The sequence below is a fragment of the Pelodiscus sinensis genome, chromosome 5, assembly GCF_052426305.1.
Source record: "Pelodiscus sinensis isolate ZL-2025 chromosome 5, ASM5242630v1, whole genome shotgun sequence".
Lineage (NCBI taxonomy): Eukaryota > Metazoa > Chordata > Testudines > Trionychidae > Pelodiscus > Pelodiscus sinensis.
The window spans coordinates 71,690,009-71,709,160 of record NC_143056.1 but is presented as its reverse complement, the minus strand read 5'-3'; the positions used below and the strand labels follow the sequence as shown (position 1 = coordinate 71,709,160).

Genomic DNA, 19,152 nt, shown 5'->3' with positions numbered 1-19,152 from the left:
ACCCAGGCCAGCAATGGCTTGGCTTGCAAGTGGGCTAGCTAAATGGTTTGAGGCAATCACTGTTCATCAAATCATAAGTGAGATTCAGATGGATCCTGGGAATTTAAGACAGCACAGCACCAAGCTCCAAGGAACTCCCACCCATTCTTTAGGAGTAGTAGAGCAGAGCATAGGTTATGCTCCTCTTTCCCCACCCTCTTGTTGCCTCTTTCTGATAGAGGCAGCAAGGGTGGGGAGGCAGCAAGGGTGGGGAGAGCAACTAGCATGTTGACTATCCGATAAGCACTAGTTGTTCACATCCCTAGTCCAGCTCACTGTTGTGTGACCTGTGTCTGGCAGAAGACAGTTCTGCAAGGTTGTGAGTGGAGAGGGACTTAGAAAGTATTTATTAATGGTGATTGCCTATCTCCTAGAACTGGAAGGGACCTTGAAAGGTCATCAAGTCCAGTCCCCTGCCTTCACAGCAGGACCAAGTACCATCCCTGACAAATTTTTGCCCCAAATCCCTAAATGGCCTCTGCAAGGATTGAACTCACAACCCTGGGTTTAGCAGGCCAATGCTCAAACCACTGAGCTATCCCTCCCCCTTCCAAAGTAAGTCTGCTGTGATGATTTTCGGCAGGGTTTGGAAATCTTGGTATCTTGAGCCCTCAGCTGCAGAGAGGGCAGCAAAAATTATAAATACGTAGAAGGGGGAAAAAAAAAATTAAACCAGACTCAAAATCTGAACCTGATTGTTAGAGTTGGATTTGGGGAATTTTCTGGATGGTTCTTATCTTAACCAGACTGGTTGAATCATCTGTATTTTCCACACACTGGTACCAAGTTATACCAGCACCACACATCCCTGCTCTCCCAAGTCACCGATTCATACCTTCTCGTGTTTGGTACCAATGAGTAGGTAGGTTGGACTCTGATCCTGTGGGTGAATCACCAAGGTATAATGGGATGAGAGAAGACCCCCTGCAGTGGCTTCATAATCTTCATCTGAGTCACAGGAACGATCCACCTCCTCCACCTTTGACTTGCGTATGTACAAATGCCCCAGAGGACACTGGGAAAAGAAATGAAGGTACGTATCCTGTCTCCAAAGGGTGAAGTGTGTTGCAAAAGGTGAAGAATGCTGATGGGATTTGGGCAGAGGTGGGTGGAGCCCCTGCTGAGTTCAAGAGAGTTTGACAGAGGCCTGCGGATTAAGGGGAGGAACCAGCTTGATTTAAAGGAAGCTGAGTCTGAAATACAAGGGTGGATGCTTGAAAGCGAGTCCCAGGAGCAGGGGTAGGACTCACATGGTACAGAGCATAGGTAGGTAATAAGAATGGAGGTGGTTCGCCAGGGTTAGCCCCGACAGGCTGCCACTGCTTTATCTGTGCCTCGCAGGTACGGATGCTTGGAGTTCCTGTTGGCCATGGATCACTGTTCATGGCCAAAGAAGCTGCAGGAAGCGGCATGGACCAGCGGGACACTGTCTCCCACAGCTCCCATTGGCTGGGAACAGAGATCTGCGGCCAATGGGAACTGCAAGTGCCTGTACCTGTGGAGATGCAGGTAAATCTGTGGAGATGCAGGTAAATATAGTGATGGCGGCCCTCCAGGGGCTAACCCTGGTGCAGCACATCCAGCCCGCGGGTCAGGGATTGTCCACCACAGGTACAGAAGAATCAGTCAGTGGGATGAGTTAGGAAGTTCTCTTGCAGCATTCCACAGTGGAGGCTTGTAGGAAGCTAAGCCCAGAATAAGGGATCAGTCATGGAGGGATATTCCTTGAGCAGGAATTGGATTTCCAGGCAGGGAATTCTCAGGCAGGTGACCTGTGGAGCAGAGCCCTGGAACAAGGGCAATAACAGTCTGGGGTTGGCTATTGGAAGTAGGGATGTTAAAATGTGTGTATTTATGTAAATGTGTAACCGCTGAAAATTTAAGTCAGCTCCCCGCATGCACCAGCTCCTGCCTGTCCCCCCCCAGGACAGAGTGTGTGTGTGGGGGGGCGGGGGGGCCTGCGTGTAACTGGCTCACTGGTTAACTATGTACACTATCACATCTTTAGTTGGGAGGGTGAGATAGAAATTAAGTCCTTACAGAAAGCATGGAAAACTGCTGGGAACCTGTTGGGTGCCTTGGGCTTTCAGAATTTTATTGTGAGGTTTCTGTGGATTATTGAATATATTCAGCAGTAAATCATGACTAGCAGTTGGTTGTTGAACTGGATACCAAGAGAGACTATCCCTATTATTACAGGTCCAAGGGGATACCGACAACACAGGTGCATGTGTCATGCCATGGCCTGCAATAACAGGGCGTTCAGGGCATGGCTGCTTTGTCACGGCCCCGTTATGCGGAGCACTGTACACATACAATGAAAAGATGGCTTCATCCACAAATAATCGTTGATCCTTCCTTTCTCCTCCAATTGCCCATCATATTCCTCTGTTGCAGTTCATATTACTTTAGATTGTAAGCTCTGCAGGAAAGGAACTCTCTCTCACTATACTGTACCTACTGCAACTGGCCCTTGAGACTGAAGAAGTCGTTAGGTGGTACAGTAAAATATATATTAAAATACCAGCATAGGCTAGAGCCAGACAGAGGGTATATGCCAGGGGTGATCAATAATTTTGCGGGGATCCACTCCAAGAATTTTGGTAAGTGATCACAGGCTGCACTTTTTTATATTAATGGAGGGGATATAGGGTTTGGGATGGAGTTTGGGTGCAGGTAAGGATTCTGATCTGGGGCAGAGGGGTTGCAGTATGGAAGATGTTGCCAGGTGCAGGCTTTGGTGCTGGCTGGGAGGTGGTGGTCCTAGGCAGTTCCCAGTGGGCAGTGCAGCAGGGCATTCAGGCAGGCAGGCCCACGCCCCTCAAAGCTGCCAGCTACCGCTGCTAAACTTGTCTCTGTGTGCCCCTTGGAATAAGGGGGGCAGCGTGTCTCTGCATGAAGCCTACAAGTACCACCTCATAGCTCCCATTGATCAGTGTCTGGCAAATGGGAGCAGTGAGGATGGTGCTGAGGGTGCCCTCCTTCCCCGCAAGGGGCACGCAGAGACAGGCTTGTCAGCTACCTCCAGCTGTGGCACTTCTAGGAGCCACACAGCTAGGACTGCAGAAAGCATGCAGACTGTCTGAACGCCCTGCTGTGGTGCAGGACATTTTCCTTCCACCCTGGCACAGAGGGTCAGGGCGGGCCAGAGGAAGATGTTTGGTGGTCCAGATCTGGCCTGCAGGATGTATTTTTCCCACGCCTGGTACATGCTGTTCTAGTTTCCTCTATGCTGCTCTGAAGAGTCATCCCAACCCTGACCTACAGCTTCTCTCGCTATACTGGGTGCAGATATCTAGAGTATAAAGGAATGCATGTTCGGGATGAGCTTCCACAGATACAGTGCAGAAGTGATTAGAAAACTGCCTCCTTCTCCCCATGGGTATGTCTACACTACCCCGCTATTTCGAACTAGCGGGGTAATGTAGGCATACCGCACTTGCAAATGAAGCCCGGGATTTGAATTTCCCGGGCTTCATTTGCATAAGCGGGGCGCCGCCATTTTTAAAACCCCGCTCGTTTGAACCCCGTGCAGCGCGGCTACACGGGGCACGAACTAGGTAGTTCGAACTAGTCTTCCTAGTTCGAACTACCGTTACTCCTCGTGGAATGAGGAGTAACTGTAGTTCGAACTAGGAAGCCTAGTTCGAACTACCTAGTTCGTGCCCCGTGTAGCCGCGCTGCACGGGGTTCGAATGAGCGGGGTTTTAAAAATGGCGGCGCCCCGCTTATGCAAATGAAGCCCGGGAAATTCAAATCCCAGGCTTCATTTGCAAGTACGGTATGCCTACATTACCCTCCTAGTTCGAACTAGGAGGGTAGTGTAGACATACCCCATGTTATTAATATGTATTGTCTTGTGGCAGCACCTCCTCATGTGCCCAGGTGCTTTACACACGTATGGGGAGATACAGTCCCTGCCACAACTTACAAGTTAAAATACACAAAGACAAAGGAAGTGAGAGAGATACAAGTGGAGCAATCTGGGAGACAGCAGGTACATGCTTTGTTAGTTATGTGTCTTTGGTATTTTTGAAGACAATGTATTTGTATTTCTAGTAGCAGATGTAGGCATTTTTGCAGAGTGGGAGGTACTAGCTAGGGCTGAAACATGGGAGAAAATGGGATTGTTTGGAGTAAGATGGGATAATAGGTAAAAGAACAGAGAAACTATATGAGACATAGCAGAAGGAACACAAAGTACCTTGTCCTCATTATTTCGATAGTAGAAAAACGCTTTCCCAATCAGTGCGCACCAAACCAACTTAGAGTGACCATGCTTCACCTACAGGAAGGGCAAAGGAATGAAAGATGTAATCTAGGGATTGGATCTTACTGCACGGCCAGCAGCAGTTACTGGAATGTTTTCTTTCCCTTTGAATCTCTTGTTGGCAGGTTCTCAATACTAATTGTTCTGAGCTAGTGTAAAACTATCTGTCATGACCCCTGCAAAGATCCAGAGAAACACTTTCAAAAGCACCTAAGCCACTCAGATGCTTTTGAAGATGGAATGTTGGTATCTAAGTAATTGAGGGTATGTCTAATCCATTTGAAACATTACTAGACAATTTTCTTGCTAATATCCTACAGCAACAAGTTCCACAAGTTAATTATATGTGCCATTATAAAAGCATTTACTTAAATTGCAGTAAAATATTTTGCAGTTGTCTTGCATTGTACTATTGGAGAGGGTCAGTGTATTCTGACAGGGTGTTCTATTCCATTCTTCATTGTATATAATCTTGACATCCTCTTTCCCTGCTCCTTTGAGCTTCAGGAATCCACCTCTGCCTTTCCAGGGAGAATTAAAACACCCACTTCTTGCAGGCCGTTGGTAGATAAACCCCAGAGGGCTAAAAGTCTGTCCTTTCAGTGTCAAGGGAGACTGACTGCGCTAGGGCCACCTTACCTTAGTGAGCCAGCCTTTTACAGTAGGTTTGGCATCCTTCTGAGGGAGAGCAGCAGAGCTGGTCACCTGAACCTTGAGAATACTCTGCAGGACACGGATCCATTCTTCCAGGATATTGGGAGAGTCTGCTGTAAGGAAGTAGGTCCTCTTTTCAGTGATGAGCTAGAGGGAAAGGAGGAAGGGAAATGTCACAGTCTGAATACTTGTCATCTCTCCTTCAAATACTGGGTCATAGGATCATATGGTTTCCAAGAAGTAGCATTGTTAGTTTCAGAAAAAAAATAGAAAAGAAAAGAACCCACAAACACAAAAACCAAAACCCAAGGAGTCCCATGGCACTTTAAAGATGAACACATTTATTAGCATATTAGAGAATAAGCTTTCGTGAGCTACAACTCACTTCCTCAGATGCTGATTTTTATAAGAGTAGAAGAGTTAATTCATGCGTCTTGGCTGAATTCAAACTCAAATAGTTATATGCGTTTGTAAACCCCTCCCGCCCATCCCCATGTTTTTGCTGGATAGAATGTTCTCCTTAATTTCCAATCCTGTTCTGCAATGTTGCTTAGGGCTATTAAATAACTACTCTATGTCACTACAGAGGTGGTTTCATTTTTTTAAAGTGGTGAGTGAAGTAGTGTCTCTCTCTTTATTTATACATTCATATTTATAGCCAATGTTTGCCCTCTACCCTCAATAGCTTCCAAAGTGCTTTAGGGTCCTTTGAGATGAAACGTATTCCATAAATATAAGATATTAACACTAACTTTCAGTTAACTTCAGTACAAAAAGAACACATTCTACGCAAGTCTGAGTCAGAATGCATGGGAGGCTTTAATATCGCACCTCCTTTACAGAGACGTCCCCTGGCACTGATACCCTGCCCCATGACAAGTAGAGCTAGCGATGGGCCCACTTCAAATGGCTGGAGACTCAGTTTTCAGATGATTCCAACAATGTAGATGTTTCTCCCAAGTTGATGAGAATGGTCTCGCTGAGAAGATTCCTGGAACTCCTGCCTTTGGTTGAGCCACTTTCTTTCACGGAGGCTCAACTTTTCTTAAGTAAGTTGAAATGTGGGGATTGTGGGAGAGAGGGTGGGATTATCTGAACCTCTTTGAACATGAAAGCTGGGTTTGAGCTCATTTTTATACAAAACAGACTGCCTCTCTAAGCTGAAACACAAGGCAAATAAAAGCTAGGAAAGTCAGTACACATCTGTCATGACTAAGTTCACCATCCAGACTGAAGTAGCTCCTCTCCCACCCTGCCCTGCTTACATCCTTGAGAAGATGGTTATGCGTAAGGCCAAAAGGGATTCTCACCTGAAATGTCTGAGACCCTTCACCCCGAATGATCTGGCAAGAAGAATTCAGCTCAGCCTGCCCCTGAGGCTTGCGGATAACATCGCTCTGTGGAGAGAAAGGCAACATTCTCAAAAGGATCAGCACTAGCTTTATCAGCCAGCTAGAAGTATGGAACAGGAGACATCACAGCTGGATGCATCTTAGGCAACATGTTGTTGCCACTAGTGTTCTCTGTAAACTGGGTGGTTTTGCAGCCACTCAGGAGAAATGCCAAAGCTGCCCAGCTGATTAGCAGAATTCCCACAGCTAGGTCTTGTTTCGACTGGTGGTGCATATTCGCATATGCCTTGGTGCACCTAACATGTATTCTGCACATGGATGGAAAAAATCCACACATGGATGCAAAAGATTAGAGGGAACATTGGCTGCCACCCTAGGGATAGAGGGAGAGGTGTCTCCTCCCCTAGGCTAATGAGAACTTAGCTCTCAGGGACCATTAAGCACAGCACACCAATAGGGGATATCCCCACACTAGCCAGCCAAGAATATGTGGAGATAGAAGAACAGAATGTTTTTTATTTTTCTCTGTTTAGGAAGTTAACGGATTTACAAATCACAGCTATGTAAATATCAGAGACAATGCAGCAATCATTATAACAATGAACTTTTGTTTAGAGAAACATTACATAGTAATAGCAATCAGATCTGTGTTTAAGAGGCTATCAACATGTTACAGAGTGAGCATCTTTTTGCTCGCCGCGATGTCATTTTAGTGTTTTAGGGTTTGGGGGATTTTAGCTAGGTCTACACTATAGCCTTTTTTTGGAAAAAGCTATGCAAATTCTGCTCTGCTTTTTTTCTGATTGCTTTTCCGGAAGAGGCTTTTCTACCCTTTAGACCCATCCAGACGGGGCCAAATGGTGGAAAAACCTCCTCTTTTGTAGGAGCCCTTATTCCTCGTACAACTAGGTATATAGGGCTCCCCGAAAGAGCATGTTTGTTCTTCCGCATAAAAAAAGTGGAAGAGCAAACGCATTCTCTGGACGTGGCAGAGTTTTTCAGTATCCCAGAAAAACACCACAGTCTAGACATACCCTTAGTCAAATCTCTGGTTACATGCATTTTAATAGACCAGGTAAGCATATCAGGTATTAATAGTTAAAAAAAAGATTGGAAAGTTGTATGCTGGGCTTTTGGGGGACTTTTTTTGGTCTTCCAGGTGAATGTACTTTGCCTGAATATTGAATAAAATCTAAGTGTCTATTTGTCCTCTGTTTTTCTGGGTATGTAATCAATTTTTTAATAACTTCCATTTTTTTTAAACAATTCCACCAGAATTGACTTATTTTTTCCCCAGTGAGTGGCTATTAGTAGCAGAGCAACCAGGGGGTGCCGGATTATCAGATATGCCGGACTATCAGAAGGGGGGCTATGAAGGGTCTGGAGTGGGGTGGGAGGAGATGCCACCCCAGGCCCCTCATAGCCCCCCCTTACGATAGTCTGGCTCTGCCCCAGGCGTCCCTGATTCAGCCGCAGCTGAATCGGGGATGCCTGCAATAGAGCAGCTGGGGTGCTGCCGGGTTGGTCCCCAGCTGCTCTACCCCAGGGGTCCCCAATTCAGCCGCTGCTGAAACAGATCAGGGGACCCCTGAGGCAGAGCAGCTGGGATGCTGCCGGGTTGGTCCCGCAGCGCCGAGGGGCGGCGCTACGAGACCAACCCCGCAGCACCCCAGCTGCTCTGCCCCAGGCGTCCGGATTCAGCCTGCTGGTGAAACTGATGCTGCTGGTCAGTTTCAGCAGTGGCTGAATCCCAACGCCTGGGGCAGAGCAGCTGGGGTGTTGCCGGGTTGGTCCCGGAGTGCCGCCCCTCGGCGCTGCAGGACCAACCCGGCAGCACCGCAGCTGCTCTGCCCCAGGGGTCCCCAAGTCAGCCGCTGCTGAAACAGATCAGCAGCTGATTCCAGGAAGCCCCGGGCAGATCAGCTCTGCCCCGGCTTCCTGGAATCAGCCACTGATCTGTTTCAGCAGCGGCTGAATCGGGGACCCCTGGGGCAGAGCAGCTGGGGTCCTGCCGGGTTGGTCCCACAGCGCGTCCTTTGGCGCTGCGGGACCAACCCGGCAGCACTCCAGCTGCTCTGCCCCAGGCGTCCCCAAGAGCAGCTGGGGTGCTGCCGGGTTGGTCCTGCAGCCCCACGGGGCAGCGCTACAAGACCAACCCAGCAGCACCCCAGCTGCTCTGCTCCCGGCTTCCCCATTCAGCTGCTGATCAGTTTCAGCAGCAGCTGAATGGGGGAAGCCTGACTGGCTGCCCCAGCACTTCCAGGTTCCTGATGGTGCCGGACCATCAGGAGTCCCGGAGCATTGGATGCCAGACTAATGGAGTTTTACTGTACTAGCAAATGAGACTAATTCTTCATTTCCTTTTGTGTGATCATTTCTACTAGGAAGCCCATAGAAGGATTACCAAAATTAATCGAGTGGTTTGCTAAGCTGGCCTTTATGCTATCCTTAGGATTTCTTAAACTGTGCACTTTCAAAGGTACATGTAATATTCTTACACAGATAATCCATGCAAGACTAACAAGTTAATTGCCCTTTGGCTAACTGATGTACAAGTTCATATTTATTGGCAATATTGAAATGCCTCGGTTACCCTTGACTGCCTGGTGGTACTTGGATATAAAACTGGATCATTTCCTTTTCCTTTTTTATCTTTAAAGCAGATGTTATTTGAGCCAAATGGGTATCCTTCAGAAACCCTAACCCAAGTTAAGTCTACAGAACAGAAAATGAAACAAGGATAGGTAAAATGTAAAATAGATATCAGGTGTGCAAAGTGGGAATTGATGAGCAAACATCCAAAACATTACAAAAATATTTGTTTCTAAGAAGCAGGAAGTCTATGAGGGGAAACTGTTGAGTCTGTCAGACTACCAGAGAGAAAACAGAAAATTAAAGGAGAATAAAGACATTGCAAAGAAGCTAAGTAATTTCCTTTCCTCAGAAACTGTTCCTCAACCTTTGTGGATGTATTTAAGATGAGGTGCTAAAACAAAGTGATAAATCTAAGAGCAACAGGTGCAGATGAAACGATTCATGGGCTCAGAAGAAATTTAAGAACGAACTAGGTGAGCTACTAATGAAGTTAAGCAGTCTCTCATCAAAATATGTTCTTTGATAGAGGACTGGAAAGTAGTGAATATTGTATCTATCTTAAAGGTACAAGGAATGGATCTTGGAATACAAAAAAGAGCATGGTCTTGAATACCAGGAACAATGGCTGAAACCGTATTTAAAAAAAAAAACAGAATAATTAACTCTTTGAAAAATGTGAAATGTGAGGGAATAATTAGAATTGCTGCTGTAAAGGAAGAAAGACCTAATTTTCCTGTCTTTTTGAACAGCTTCACACAAAAAAGAGATCATTTGCTCAATGTGTAATAGATGTTAAAAGGGGAAGAGGGAGGGTGAAATCCATAAGGAAAGGTATAGGAAATAACACTGAAAGTATTGTAATGCTATTACAAAGATCAATGGTGTGCCCTCATCTGGCTTCATTGAATATCCTTTTACATTTATTTAAATGACAACACATTTAAAATTGATAAAAGGAAACTTTTTTTTTTACCCAATTCATCTGTGGAACTCACTGCCATTAAATAGCAGTGAGGTCAAAAGTTTGTAAGATTTTTAAAAGGATGAGGGCTTACGGACAATGAAAACATCTAAAATACCATAGGTAGGATAAAAAACAGATTAAAACCCACCCGTGTTTCAGGTCATAAGCCAGCCACAAACTAATGGGCGTGAAGAAGAAACATCCCTTATCAGGGGATAACTATCCACTATAGTTTCTTACGGACATACATGCACACAGTCACACCCCAACCTGTGACACATCTCGTATTGGCCACTCTTGTAGCTAGAATACTGGACTAGCAGGTCCCATTGGCTGATTTGGCAATGCCTACATTCCAAGGAAGTCATAGTTAGAATCATAGAATACTAGAACTGGAAGGGACCTCGAGAGGTCATCGAGTCCAGTCCCCTGCCCTCATGGCAGGACCAAATACTGTCTAGACCATTCCTGATAGACATTTATCTAACCTACTCTTAAATATCTTCAGAGATGGAGATTCCACAACCTCCCGGGCAATTTATTCCAGTGTTTGACTACCCTGACAGTTAGGAACTTTTTCCTAATGTCCAATGGCCTAAACCTCCCTTGCTGCGGTTTAAGCCCATTGCTTCTTGTTCTATCCTCAGAGGCCAAGATGAACAACTTTTCTCCCTCCTCCTTATGACACCCTTTTAGATACCTGAAAACGGCTATCATGTCCCCCCTCAATCTTCTCTTTTCTAAACTAAACAAACCCAATTCTTTCAGCCTTCCTTCATAGGCCATGTTCTTTAGACCTTTAATCATTCTTGTTGCTCTTTTCTGGACCCTCTCCAATTTCTTCAAATCCTTCTTGAAATGCGGTGCCCAGAACTGGACACAATATTCCAACTGAGGCCTAACCAGCGCAGAGTAGAGTGGAAGAATGACTTCTCATGTCTTGCTCACAACACACCTGTTAATGCATCTCAGAATCATGTTTGCTTTTTTTGCAACAGCATCACACTGCTAACTCATATTCAGCTTGTGGTCCACTATAGCCCCTAGATCCCTTTCTGTCGTATTCCTTCCTAGACAGTCGCTTCCCATTCTCTATGTGTGAAACTGATTGTTCCTTCCTAGGTGGAGCACTTTGCATTTGTCTTTATTAAACTTCATCCTGTTTATCTCAGACCATTTCTCCAATTTGTCCAGATCATTTTGAATTATGACTCTATCCTCCAGATTAGTCGCAACCCCTCCCAGCTTGGTATCATCTACAAACTTAATAAGCGTACTTTCTATGCCAATATCTAAATCCTTGATGAAGTTATTGAAGAGAGCCGGTCCCAAAACAGACCCCTGCAGAACCCCACTTGTTATACCTTTCCAGCAGGATTGTGAACCATTAATAACTACTCTCTGAGTATGGTTATCCAGCCAGTTATGCACCCACCTTATAGTAGCCCCATCTAAGTTGTATTTGCCTAGTTTATTGATAAGAATATCATGCGAGACCGTATCTAATGCCTTACTAAAGTCTAGATATACCACATCCACCACTTCTCCCCTGTCCACAAGACTCGTTATCCTATCAAAGAAAGCTATCAGATTGGTTTGATATGATTTGTTCTTTACAAATCCATGCTGGCTGTTCCCTGTCACCTTGCCACCTTCCAAGTATTTACAGATTATTTCCTTAATTACCTGCTCCATTATCTTACCTGACACAGAAGTTAAACTAACTGGTCTGTAGTTTCCTGGGTTGTTCTTATTTCCTTTTTTATAAATAGGCACTATATTTGCCCTTTTTCAGTCTTCTGGAATCTCTCCTGTCTCCCATGATTTTCCAAAGAGGATAGCTAGAGGCTCAGATACCTCCTCTATCAGCTCCTTGAGAATTCTAAGATGCATTTCATCAGGCCCTGATGACTTGCAGGCATCTAACATTTCTAGGTGATTTTTAACTTGTTCTTTTTTATGTTATATTCTAAACCTACCTCAGGCATTCCTTCAGACTTCTCGGTGAAGACCGTAACAAAGAAGTCATTAAGCATCTCTGCCATTTCCAAGTTTCCTGTTATTGTTTCTCCCTCCTCACTGACCAGTGGGCCTACTCTGTCCTTGGTTTTCCTCTTGCTTCTAATGTATTTAGAAAAAATCTTCTTGTTTCCCTTTATTCCCATAGCTAGTTTGAGCTCATTTTGTTAGCTACTTAAAACTCAGGACATATGAAAATTAAACTGGCAACTACTAATCAGCCCCTTGCGTGAGCATATATTACAATACTCTTTAAATAATCCCATTCCATTTAGTAGAAAAAAATTCTGCTATCATATTATTTGAGAAACGGTATGTGACCATACAATTAACACTGAATTGTATGCTTGTACAAAGGGAAGAGCTAAAGGGCTGTAGTCAGGCCTAACTTTCTAACTTCTTCACATCTAAGTGCCTGCCTGCATATCCTTAATGTTGTACTAGCAATTTTTTTTTTTGCATTTGCTTTCATACTGGAGCAAGATCAATATGAGGAGAAACACTTTTTATTTTTTATTTTTTTTGCTTTCGCTTTCAGTAGTCTCTGCGTCAGCCAACAGGTCTCAAGCCCAGTTGATAGTAGATAAATTGTTATTTCACAAAAACTACGACTATACATGGCCCCTCTGTCTGAACAGAAAGACAACGATTGAATGAAGACTCCCCTCTTCCTTGGGGATTGTAGCCCAGGATCAGGGATGAGGCACAATGGCAAGATCGTGGGAGGTGCAAGCTTGCACGTGCTGCTGCCCACAATGTCTTTGTTATGTAAATAAATAGTCCTAGCAACTGAAGTCCTCTATCAGTGTGGCAGCTTTCACCGGTTCATAAAACTAACTCAGTCATCAAGCAGCCTGTCCCCTGTGTCAGGCATTGGTGTGTTTGCTTCTCACTTACTGGAGATTTGTAGTACATGATTTGTCCATTTCTCAGAACAAACCAACGTCTCTTCCATGTCTTCACCTGGCTGCCCATTTTCAGCAAATAGCCTGACTTCTCCATGGGCTCCTAGAGGATAAAGAATAAGGGGATCATCCCATGCCCAAGATAAAAGCAGCTGAGAAGTGCCCACACCAAATGCTGCCATCTGCCAGGTCTCCAGCATCCTGCATCTTCTCTCCAGCTCATACTGCCAGATATTTGGGCCCACATCATTACATAACTTTGAGAATCTGCTACCGCCATGTCTAAGTACCAAGGTGGATGTGTCAGTCAGTGAAGAAAGTAGCTGAAGGCAGGACTACTCATGCTTTCACAAGGTGCCTGAGTCACTGAAAATTATTATTTTCCTGTACAATGTGCTAAGCGCTCTTCCAACATAAATGAGGTAAGGGTAAGCTCTAGGCAGCAATAGCTCAACCCTCAAGTCTCATGCAAGCAGGAGGTTTTTTTTTGTTTTTGTTTTTTTAAAGGTGAGGAATGGGAAAATGGATTCACATGATAAATTAATAATTTTGTAAGGCCATAATGGACTACGATCACTAACACATGAGCCATAGAATTTGCATCAGTGGTTCCTGTGTGAAGTCTATAACTTGTGGCTGAGCGGATGAGATGGGAGGTTAAACATGCCGCTGAGCTATGTGCTTCCTCCTATTTCCTTCCCCTTGCTTCTTGGTGGCTGCATGGCAGCATACTCATTAATGCAGCAAGCCGTAGCCATTTTTGCAGAATCAAGCCCATATCAGCACTGATAAAATAAATAACACTGGGTATTTATATAAGCACTTTTCATTTGGTAACCCAAAGCTCTCTATAGAGATGTACAATTATCTTTATCCCCGTTTTATAGAGAAAGAAATTGAGGCACAGAGCTAAACTGGCAATAAAATGTGGGTCTTGTCACTCCTCCACTGTTGCTCTGAATGCTAAACCCAAACGCCTCATGTTTCCAAATTAAAAACTTTTTGTTTCTATACAAATGGGTGAGGTCACAACCATCATCTAAAGAAGAGTGAGATGGGCAGAAAAATATCCCCAGTGCTCAGCACTAAGCAGCAGATCAAATACGTTATGGGGGTTCCACATTCCTATAAAGTATCAAGCAGTGGCTTCTGTTAGAGACAAGCTGGATCAACAGTCTGATGCAGCATGACAGAGGATCCTGTAGTGACTATAAACAGTAGTTTTGCCATTCCCTTTTCAGGGTTAGTGCTGTATCAGCATCCCAAACTGAAGTCCAGGGGGGCATAACTTACACTGCAGACTCCGCCATCAGTGGAATAGGAAGATGTCCGCTGCAGCTTGTGCTCTGGCTCTGAATAGTCGCCATCCAGGGAATAGGCATCAGGGGGGATGGCATAATCACTCTCTGAACTCAGCGAGGACATAGAGACACCTGCTAGGAATCAAGGGATAATGGGAATCGTAAGTGTCCAGGACCTGAGTGAGACCTGTAACTTGCATCCTGAGCCTGCATTCTCTGAGAAAGCCTCCAATTCAACCACAAAAGTATTTGGTTCAAGATGAGCAAATCAATTGGATATTGTTTCAAATCTTGGACATTCAAACCCCACCGCCCAAGCCTATGAATCCATTCTTCTGGAAATGTAGGAAGGGGAAAGAATTCTATACTGTGATGAATATAGGGCTGCCTAAACACAGGCAAAATACTACCTAAACCGCACATGAGGATATTATCTAATAGCGCTCAAGAATCTCTGCTATCAAATTACAAGCCTCTACCACTTGAACTAAAGGAGAACCCTAACCTTAGTAGTGAATCTTCACTTTCTTGTAATTCTTCTGCCTCTAGATTCCAGTGGCACACAGACACATTAGCCAGTACAGCATGAGAAGAGACCATTTTAAATAATATATACAGAATTCAGGTTTACAGTTCTCCACTAGCAATGACCGAGCTGCTTTGCAGAAAGCTAGAGTGGATCCACAAGGCAATTCTCATTCTCATGTTTTTCACTTACACTGATCAGGATACAACATATCTGATGCACCAAAGGCAGGGAAGAATTGTGCACATATTAAGTATCATTTGGCTTCTAGTGCAGAATTTACCAGCTTGTGACAGAGCTAACAGGAGCCAACAACAAGTTAATTGACATGAGTTGGTACTAGCATGCCTAATAGATGGCCTGGAAAGAACGAAAGAAAGAACGAAAAGTATTTTTGGTTTGTTTGTTTGTTTTTAGCACACAACTAATGTAGGAAGCTCATGATTCCACACATCTACATATCTCAATTATTTGGCTGTAGCAATCAAATGAGGGAGAGCCCACGACTGATCCTGGTGTCAGATTTCCACTGTAGATTAAGAACTATTCTAGAAGACTAGTTTTTCCTGAGCAGTGGTTGGCAGCCCAAGTCTGCCTGCTCTCCCCTATTTATTGGATTCACCTTACCTCGTTTCATAGCACGAGGGCTGCCTGGTGTGCTGCTCTTTCTGATCTCAGATCCACCATTGGAGGTCCGGATGCTGGCATGGGAGCTGCAGTCATCATCAGAGCCTGAGGACTCATCTAAGAAAGGAATGTTGCTGATCTGGGTGGCTTTCTGGAAAACAAGGCTTCAGGATTAGAATGTAAGGAAGGAGGATCTCCAATGCAGACACATGGTACAATTCATAGAGACACAACACAAACAGAACAGGCCAGTTTCATCTTTTCAAAGCTATCCAGGCCATCTCACCCCACTCATCATCAGGCTGAGGTTTTGAACTCTCGTTCCTCATTCTCCAGGCCATGTTCTCTTCCAGGTCCCATATTCCCAAGTCTCCCTATCTTCCTCGGACTCCAAAAACCCAATTCATCTGTTTCATTCTCATTCACACTCCAACCTCCAAGACCTTGCTAGGCTTCACCATAGCCATCTTCCAGAAGCTTTCCAAGAACTGCCTGCTCTCAAACATGTACCAGGGTTCCATCCTCCCAGAATGGGGATCTGTAGTCTCCTTGGACTGAACCTTTGTAAGTTTCACTTTGTGCACATTTGATGGTATATTCAGTAAGCTGCCAATATTGCCTTCAATTTGGCAAAGATAAAATAGTTTTAAATATGTCTATCAATGCCATTTGTGTGCATGGCGTCTACTACTCTGCTGCAGCTTGTCAGTCTGCAGGGCTCTGTGGCATTCTCAAGTCCTCTTGTCTGTTCAGTGTTGTTCCTTCCTGCTCTCAAGACGGTGACAACTCTCCCCATTCTTTGTTTAACAGAAAAGGAGAAGTAATCCCTTACCCCCTTCAGTGTGGAGTAGACGGGAACTGTGACATTTCTGTAGATGAGGCCAGTGAATGGTCCAGAATTTGAATATGATGGAAAATTTAAAACTAAAAAATTCAGAGAGAGAAAAAAGACACAGGTGAAAAAACAGCAGGTTTTAATGGAGGGAAGTAGGAGTGAAGGCACTAATGTAGCAAGAGGGAACCCTGACTAAAACAACTAGGGTGTGTCTAGACTACATGCCTCCTTCGACGGAGGCATGTAGATTAGCCAGTTCGGAAGAGGGAAATGAAGCCGCGATTAAAATAATCGCGGCTTCATTTAAATTTAAATGGCTGCCCCGATCTGCCGATCAGCTGTTTGTCGGCAGATCGGGGCAGTCTGGACGCGACGCGCCGACAAAGAAGCCTTTCTTCATCGGCACAGGTAAGCCTCGTGAAACCAGGTTTACCTGTGTCGATCAAGAAAGGCTTCTTTGTCGGCGCATCGCGTCCAGACTGCCCCGATCTGCCGACAAACAGCTGATCGGCAGATCGGGGCAGCCATTTAAATTTAAATGAAGCCGCGATTATTTTAATCGCGGCTTCATTTCCCTCTTCCGATCTGGCTAATCTACATGCCTCCGTCGGAGGAGGCATGTAGTCTAGACACACCCCTAGTGAGGAAGAGGTAGTGTTTTGCTGGAACACTTGATCTTTCAAAGGTTGTGGGGACGGGGGTCACTAATTTTTTAGAGTAGAGTTCTCACAGGTGACAGAATTTCCTCTTCCAGTGTACTTGTAGGACACCTCACCCACCCTTGCATTCCTCCCAGGCACAGTGAACCACATAGTAAAAGGCAGCACCAGGAGATTTTTGCATTCTGGTGAGACGTGCATAACCAGCCCTAGGTTTGACTGAAGGAAAGTGAGACTGTTTAGCCATCTTACTAATAGAGCATACAAAAAAGGTATTCCATTGCTCCCCACTTTGAGGTCCCAGGACTAGACTTAGATCTATTCAATCCCTGTAGTGACACTGGGTCAGTTTAGCAAGGTTCATGAATATTCCACAGAGCCGCCAGTCAGAGCATTATGCCCAAGGAAGTCAGTGCCAGAGATCCACACCAGATAATTCACTACTTGCCTTCCTTATCTCCATTTTGGAAAGCTCTCTCCTTAGCTTCCTGTGGCATGCTGATAGGTCACCAAAGGTGGAAGCTCAGAAATAGGTGGAAGGTGATGGTGGGGTCACCACAGCTTTAGAGCAGATCAGGCAGACAACAGCAAGGTGTGCAGAGAAGTATCTTTTCATGAGTGGGGGAGGAGGTAAATAAACCTCGCATAGAAGTTACTTAACACAGAGGCAAAAAAAAGGATTGGCTCGGCATGGTATTTCTGTGCTGCAACTTGGGGCAACCCTCCCATCCCAGGTCCACAGACTCATAAAAATAGCAGCGTAAAGATTGTTTTGACATTGCAGCTCTCCCTCCTTCCTGTAGATTCCAGAGACAGAGCAACATCTACACTTATATTTAGTGGGTTAAATAAACCCTGCTTAGCACAAATCTGTGGCCCTGGACTGGGAGGTTTGCTCTAAAATGCGATGTAGACTTACCCATCTAGGCCCAGATATCTTCCTCCACCTGGCTGACACTCATACTAAGATTTGATTTCAAAACAGACAAGAAAGGGAAAAAACATGAACAGCCAGAGGCTAATGTCTTACAGCCTCAGCCCAAGCTCTCTCTCTGGATGGCTCTTATCTTGAACTTACTCCAGCTGGGTGAGTTAGTCCCAAGGGCCACTTCCGACAGCCTCATGCCTGACTTGGCTACTGCATAGATCCGACTCTCCTGGAAGAATAGCATTACATAGGGCAATGGTCAGGCAAAGCACCAGAATATAACAAACAAATGGTAAGTAAACAGGACTATTTCACTTGTTCAGCTCTAATGGCCTCACATTCCTTTCTGTCCTGACTAGCAGCAGCAGCAGCATCCATGAAGGAAAGGATTTCTAAGGAGAAGCTGATCCATCCCACTGCATGGTGTTAGAAAAAAGCTGTAGTGGCAATATCCAGCCCCAACCCCGAATCACAGCAGGATTGCTGGTAGTGCTAAGAGATCACATCCTCAAACTGGGACAACTATATTCAATCATCAATTTAAATCAAACTTCAGAAATGCTGGTTTCATTGCGATGAACAATCCATTACAATGTGCTAAAAAAGGTGTAAAGTGAACAGCCAAAATAGAAACATCATCTGTGGAAGATTCCCATTATTTGCCAAGAGAGTGGATGGAATTATTCGAATAAGCATTGGTCTGAGTTACCATAACATATGGCCTTTCATCTCTAAAGATTTCAAAGAGCTTCACAAATGACATCAATTCCATGGAAAAAAATCTGACACTAATGCAACATTAAGATATATAAATTAAAGAGTCAAAAGTGGGCAAATGCAGGGTTAAGGTTGGAAGATAAGCCTTAATTCTGAACTCTCGTGCTTTATCACTAAATAATTAAACATTGTCAAATAATATATAATATTACACATAAAAACTACATCAAAATAGCATTAAGGTTGAAAACTCAAAAATGTAGGATATGCCAGTGTTCAGGCTGATATATGAATTATAATAGTCTTTAATTACATGAACACATACTATGTTTTCCATAGGATCCCTGCCTCATTCAGTGCACAGCACAAACAGTACTTATTTAACTAATAGCTTTTCAATAATTTGGTTTCTCCTCGTTGTTCATTGGGTGGCCAGATGTCTTATTTCACAGACAGTTCAAATCTGGCTCTGAAGACAGAGTTATTAAATTCCTTAAGGAATTCCTATGGCACTCATCACTACAGTATCAGAGCGCTTACAAACATTACTTAATTTGTCTTTAGAACAATCTTGTGAGATAATAGGATGATTTTCCCCCCATTGTACAGGTGGGAAACTGAAGCACAGAGCAATTAAAGTCAAAAGTGTCTACTAATTTTGGGTGCCCAACTTGAGACACTTGCCACCTAAAGTTTCAGAGAGCTTAGCATTATATAACACTTTGAATGTTCAAAGCACAGCTCCCATTGACTTCAGTTGC

General features: G+C 44.5%; 1 protein-coding gene across 8 annotated transcripts in view; it reads right to left on the bottom strand.

Annotated features, from left to right (window-relative positions):
• PLEKHH1 (pleckstrin homology, MyTH4 and FERM domain containing H1) overlaps positions 1-19,152 on the bottom strand; it is a 101,149-nt gene that overhangs the window by 37,626 nt on the left and 44,371 nt on the right. For 6 of the 8 annotated variants that reach the window (XM_075927390.2, XM_075927391.2, XM_075927385.2 and 3 more), the window contains 9 exons: positions 17,825-17,903; positions 16,085-16,176; positions 15,253-15,403; positions 14,092-14,234; positions 12,791-12,901; positions 6,274-6,360; positions 4,949-5,110; positions 4,244-4,324; positions 875-1,054 (listed from right to left, as the gene is read on the bottom strand). In XM_075927390.2, coding sequence (XP_075783505.2) covers positions 875-1,054; positions 4,244-4,324; positions 4,949-5,110; positions 6,274-6,360; positions 12,791-12,901; positions 14,092-14,234; positions 15,253-15,403; positions 16,085-16,176; positions 17,825-17,903 — 1,086 coding nt within the window. The remainder of the gene's footprint in view (positions 1-874; positions 1,055-4,243; positions 4,325-4,948; positions 5,111-6,273; positions 6,361-12,790; positions 12,902-14,091; positions 14,235-15,252; positions 15,404-16,084; positions 16,177-17,824; positions 17,904-19,152) is intronic. The other 2 variants (XM_089778533.1, XM_089778534.1) reach the window with 1 other exon arrangement.